This window comes from Anopheles bellator, chromosome 1 (genome assembly GCF_943735745.2).
Source record: "Anopheles bellator chromosome 1, idAnoBellAS_SP24_06.2, whole genome shotgun sequence".
NCBI lineage: Eukaryota > Metazoa > Arthropoda > Insecta > Diptera > Culicidae > Anopheles > Anopheles bellator.
Window position 1 is genome coordinate 1,046,764 of NC_071285.1, and position 6,616 is coordinate 1,053,379.

At 49.7% G+C, this 6,616-nt stretch overlaps 1 protein-coding gene across 1 annotated transcript in view; it reads right to left on the bottom strand.

Annotated features, from left to right (window-relative positions):
- Positions 1-353: 353 nt before the first annotated feature.
- Positions 354-6,616, bottom strand: part of LOC131216172 (frizzled-like) — a 75,535-nt gene continuing 69,272 nt past the window's right edge. Inside the window, exon 5 of the mRNA XM_058210590.1 lies at positions 354-877. Within this exon, the coding sequence (XP_058066573.1) occupies positions 354-877 (524 nt within the window). The remainder of the gene's footprint in view (positions 878-6,616) is intronic.

Here is a 6,616-nt window from a genome sequence, read left to right on the forward strand (position 1 = left end):
TCAAGGTTCCCTCGCTTCTTCAATTGTATAACAATTAATTACAATTATCCTCGGCATCGTCATTTTCTGATCAACTTTAGCAGCAACTCACTTCACCATCTCCGTTCACATTGTGGTCCTAAATGCATCACAGGCTTCGTGTAACTTTAATACTCTCTTAGCTACCTGTTTATAGCACATTGAACAAAGTGTTAGAAGTGGAACCTTCCAAAATGGCCGTTCGTTACCGTTACACACTATTTGGTCATTCGCTAAATTGAACCCGAAGCACTTCCTTAGAACCTAATCACGCGTGCGGTGACGCGCACCGATGGGTGGTGGCGCGCAAGAATCCGCACGCGGGTCGCCCGCTACTAGACGTAGGCCCCCGGTCGACTCCGGTCCGCGTCCTTGCCCTGGAGCCGCGCCGCAAACTGTCGCCAACTGTCGACCGTCTTGCCGGACCACAGCCACACGCTCGACGTCACGCCGACCAGCATCGAGCAGACGTACTTGAGCATGAAGATGTGGAAGTTCGGTTTGCTGGACTCCCTCGGTGCCGGGCACGGGATCGTAAACGCCCGGCACATCTGCCGGTTCCACTGGATCATCCAGTCGTCAAAGTGGTAGTACTCGTAGAACAGACAGGCCACGTAGCCGAGCGACGGCAGGATGAACAGGCCGCTGAAGAACCCGATCCGCAGCATCAACCGCTCCAGCTTGTCCGTGCGCGTCCCGTCGTGCTTCATCACGGTGCGGATCCGGAACAGTGACACGAACCCGGCCAGCAGGAAGATTCCGCCGACCGACGGGTAGATGACGAGCGGGATCAGCAGGAACATCGCGAGCGAGTGCTTGTCCAGCTGGCCGACGAAGCAGACACCGGAAAGGACGTCACCTAGACGGGAACCGGGAGGCGGAAGAAGGGCGGCAGTTAATACATTTTGCATAAATCACAAAAACGAACCGCACGCGCGCGGGCTCGAGGGGAGAAGCGGCTAATCAAAATTATCTATTCATAGTCCGGTCCGGCAGAGGTCGACTCGGAGCCCACCGGGGTCTGACCGTGCTGCGGAGGATGTTGTAAGAAGTATAATTAAATTAGAGAACGGCCCCGGCCCCGTTATGTTTCCACTGGGCGAACCCAAACACCTGGCCCCAGGAACCCACCAGCTCAGCCCCTATGCAACCTGGTGTGCATGGGAGCATTAATCACGGCGCTTGGCGCTGTTTTTGTTCCGCGAGTATCATTCCCTATTCGGCCGGAGTCCTCCCAGAAGAAGTTCTAGACAACGCCGCCGGCGGTCGCCATCTTGGTCGGCGGGAAGTTAATGCCTGGTGGGGATCATAAAATGAAACGATTATCGAGCGAGTGTGCGACAGAGAGAGCGAGAGAGAGTCCCGAGTTCCCGCATCCCGGGGGATCAATATCCAAAGTCCACGGGGGAGCTTTTCTTTCGCCCCGTCGGCCGGCCGGAACCGGGTCGATGCGGGTTGCGTGAGCGTCTCGTCCCGTCGACCCGGCTCTATCTGGCCGGGCGGATCTGAAACAGTTTGGCACATTCCGCGGATGGCCAAAAGCGGTGCAAAAACTTCGCACAACTCCACACAAGAAATTAAACATCGACTTAATTTCTTTCTCCCTCGGTCACTCTCTTTCTCTTGGTAACTTGAGCCCTCAGCCTCAGCCGGATTGTAACGGTCGTATGTCGTGGTCGTGGTTCGCCCTCTCCGTCTTTTTTCTCCCGTTTGGAGCGGTGATGATGCTGGGCCCAGTATTTGGCCACTTCCAGGCGGTGGGTTGGGCGCTATTTTACATACTGTCTCCAGTCTCTAGGACACAGGACCAAGTAATTATCGTGAGCAATCGGATTTGCATAAATTATCATGCGAAGTGCTTGAACAAACACCCTGCTCCGAAACATGATCATCGCCGCGACGAGCATAATTGGCGGGGCCGGCGCGTCAGATTTTTCGGCGAGCCTCTTGGCCGGACGCACTTTGTCTTCCGTGGCGCCATCGAAAGGATTCGGAAGGAAGTTCGTTGCTGGCGGTGAATTCAATCAACGGCGATGTGGAAAATTTAATTTAAACAGGAAAGTGTCGAGTAGAGTAAATTTAAAGCCATACTGCTTCTCGGTGCTGAAATTGACACCAGAAGTGTCGCGTTAACAAAGTTTCGATTTGATTAACATTAAATTGGCAATCGGAAACTCAAACAGGACAGCAGATAAGTAAGCGGAAAATGAACCGGGAAATAATGCAATGAGCCTCGTTTAACGAAAAACAGTATCGTGAGGTTCAGCGGACATCGGAAACCGGCATACCGATGACCAGCTACCTTATCATAACAGGGGTACGTTGCTGGGCTACTGATAAGCTTCGAATCGATTAGATTTTAGTGCTCGAATGATGTAATACATTTGCAGAGCAGATACGCTATCTCCACGAACAGTTCATGAAGTTTGGCGTTGTTTATCATGCTGTTGGGCGTCCGATGGTTGGTGCTCCATTGTAAACCGATTACCGTCGTACATGCCTCTATTGTTACACCCATCCTCTATTGTGATGAGGCCACCTCACTCGCATGATTGACGCCGGGCCGGGTTTTGCATATTTATCATCAACTAAACCACTGTTCAGCGCCACATTCGAGAGGGCTCAGGCTGCAATTATCTGGCCCACATCCCGGGCCAGGCACACTCCTGGCCCACAGACAGACCAGCCAGCGGTAGTGAAATCAATCAACCAATCGGGAAGCTGTCAGAACATTTGCACTCGTTGCTGACGTTAATTGCTTCTAATCTCGACATTGCATCTATGCAGACGATGCAGACGATGCACTTCAGCCAGCCAGCCAGATGCGTGCGAGCGACGATGGTCAAGGCCAAGCAGCCGTCTGCCGGGTCCCAAGGTCCCAACTTACCAACGCTGCAGCGGACGCTAAATTGCCGGTAGCACTCCGCCATCACCAGGAAGCACGTCGATTACGGCTACTTTATATCATTTGCACTCACTTCGGATAGCCTCCGGGGGTCTCTGCCGATGGGCCGATCGATCGGTGGTGCATCTCGCCTACGAAGTCCCTACCATGGCCTGGAAAGGCGTCGCGACCAGGAAGACATTCTACGGACATGGAATAGCGCCGGCCAGAAGAACTAGTTGGATCGAAACCGGTACCTCGAGCTACCTCGTCTGCCTGAAGCTGGGTTCTAATCATGGATGGCAGGGTCCTACGCACGCGATTCTTGCCAAACGGAATCTCAACATATAATTAGTCGTTCGACCGCTCTGTGGCCTGAAGGAATCTGCACAAGTAATACTTGTTGCACTTTCGGAGGCGTACCCAGTGATCAATACCGTAACGGGGAACGGATCCAATTACATTGCGTGTGGGGACAGTTATAGAGAGATGCGATCCGATCAAATGGCCTCCGGCGGTCTGAGGGCACTATTATCGCCAGATCCACAACATTACCGTTTGTTGTCAACTTAGCGGTGGATAACGAGAAAGCCCCACTCCGGTTCAGGATCCATGATCCGCGCATTAGAAAAACATATTTTAGGTTTGCAAAATGAGACGGAACCACGCTGTGCGCGGCAGGGATCCTGGCCCGCAAACTGTCCCCAAAAGCCAAAGCCCCCTAGCGACCCCAGAGACATTCGGTCGCTGCAAAACCACTTGAATTCAATCAACGCCCACCCTGTGCCCGGCTGTGGAGACAGAAATGCTCACCGAGCGCACTTCCGACGGCGATAATGTTGGGTTTGCCGGAGGCACATTTAATGGAAAATGCAAGAAATTTATGTCGCCGCCCCGGAGTACTCTCGCCCATCCGTTTCCGGCTTCGATTGAACGAAAAATCGTTCTGCGTCCTCGTTCGGCTGTGCGCCAAACGGAGCGTCACAGGGGGTCCCAGACGACCGGGGAGCGAAGAAAACGAGCTTTTTGCAGAAGAAAGGATTCACTGGACCTGACTGTTGGGCGACTGTGGCCATTTGGCTCTCGTTGCCAATCGCTGTCAGCTTCTTTCACGGGTTTTGTGCGGTGCTATATAAATGAAAAATTGATAGTTTATGAATGGGCTTTAAATAAATCTTTTACCAGGCACCGGCGGGTGCTATATTAACATTAACGTTACACGATGGGAAGGTCGAGATACTTTCACTCAGAGAAGGCCACCGAATGTATCGACCAGGACTGGTGTTGTGGTAAGTTCAGCTAACACTTGAAACAAGATAACCAAACGACGAACATTTTAGTTAACTTGAGGCCCTCTTAGAAATACTTTCGATCATCAGTGCGTCGGTGTCGATTTGCCATTAAACGGTCCTCGAAAGGCCATTTAACACATTCCAACTGACGAAGGGGACCTCTTCCTAGCGGCAAACAAATCATCGTATCACGACCCCATAATTAAACGCCCATTCGATGCATCTTAACGATTGCCTAAGATAGAGAATCCGATGGAAAAAAATCTCCGCGTAATGTGCGGTTCCTTTGCCGGGCGGCCACCGGTTCACCTCCGTGGGCTGAGATCGATACGCCTTCGGAAGGCAGAAACTGCCTTGTTGGCCGCACCGTGCGTTCCATCATTCTCGCGCCGCACCGATAAGACTCCGATAAATGGTTCAATAAAATAAATTATTAAAATCACATCAAAGATAAGTGGAAGTCGAAGGGCTCGAACGGAGCTCGTCGGGTCGGTGTCTTCGCCGTCAACCGGAGCGTTCCGTTCCGAGAGCGTGTAACAGTTGCCATCATCCTGTAATGTCTGGTCGGGAGGGAAGAAGCGTAATGCGGATGATGAACCATGGTGTAATGTTTGTATCCAATATCCTTAAGCCGCCCTCCATCAAACGGTGTGCATAATTGATTGATGGAATTCCAATCAAACATGGCGTCACTTCGGAGTGCTTCCAGGGAATCTGCGGGACTCGACTACTGTCGGCTTGATGGTAGCAAAAGAGTTAATTCTACGCCAGAAGCAGTTGAGGGTCTTAATTTAGCTATTCTGGATAAAGTGGAAAACATCGCGCAGTAATGGCGATCGATTTAAGAGAGCCAATCGAAGAATAACATAGTGGAGCAGCATTTATAAAAAGGCTGCAATCGAATGATGTGATTTAATTTAAAACCTGATTGGTCCGAAGAGAACAACAAACAAGCAAATTGTGAATTTGTTAAGCTGCTCCCGGCTGTTGTTGCAAAAAAGGGTCGAACATAAGCCGGACAAGATTTATTGCAAAAAACCGTGGCTTTTCAATTTCAGCATTAAGGGCGCACGCAACGATGAGAAAAATGGGGCGGAATGGCGGGCCAGTCCACTCCCGAGGGCATAAACTTTAATGAAATAAAACAAATGAACATGATTGCCGGATAATCATAGGTGTATGTGTGAGTGTGTTGTGGTTTTAAGCTGCATTAATGACCCGTTTAGCCAGCAGCGAGCGAGGCGTAACAATTGGAAGCTGGCCAGCTTTGGAATGCCTTCTGTGGTGGCGCCGATTGCAGCGGCCCTTGTTGATGGGCGCATAAAATGTCCGCGCATGAACATGAGCGCTGATGTGGCGCGCAGCGGACAAGAACCAACGACTTCTTCCCACAGCCCCCAGGCGCAGGACTAATGTCTTCATTTTTAAGTCGCCATCCCGCTCGACGTTTAATATCCTCGCGGCAGACGCAACGGTCTTTCCCGAAACGGGCCGCAAAACATTAAAACATTTATTTTGCAACCGCTCACAATGCTGCAACGGGTCCGAAGGATGTTACGGAGGGTTTAGTTACGCCACATTAAATCGCCAAGGATTGCCAACTTGAGAGGAAGGTTTATGAGATGAAAATAAAAGGATAGCAACGTTACGGAGTGGGTCTTAAAAAGGCGCAGAGCTTACGCTCTTCACTGCTTGATTGCAATTAACTCGGTTACAGGTCTCGGTTGTAATTTAATTGGCTGTTTTACAACAATCGATACATTTCGAAGGATCCTTTAATAGGACACTCACAACGCAGACCGTGCTTGAGCTTTAATGGTCTGAAAAATGTAATTATTAATGTTCATCTTTTGGGCATACTTTCTCACGAACCAGAACTCAAACTTTATGTCAATCATCAGCAAAAGCTTAACAATCTTACTGCGGGGACACACGAAGCGTGAAAACTAGCGTAAAATTAATTTGTAATGTCAAAACGTTTACGCTTCGTGTGGCAGCAAAAATATAAAACCGAAACGTGAAACGTGTTTACGTTCGTGTTTTTGGTCCAAGAAAATAGAAATAGAAGAGAAATTAATTGATTTCTGAATATTGTTTTCTGTTTTTTCCGATTTTGTTGCTATACCAGCAAATAAGAACTTAAATTATCCTCTGTTTGTAAGCAAAGCGTATGAAAAAAATAATTACGCTCGGGTTTACGGCTCGCGCGAGGCGTAAACGTTTTGACAGAGGCGCAGCAGTTTGGCATTAATCGTTAACGTCAAACTTGTTACGTTACGCATCGTGTGTCCCCGCAGTTAGACCTTGACAGAAGGAGCAGTAAAATATAGGAGATTTTGCTTCCTAATAAATAACTGTTTAAGGGATTTGAAGTTGGTAGCAACCGATTCTCCCACAAAGCAGCTTATGTCGGGAACTGTCC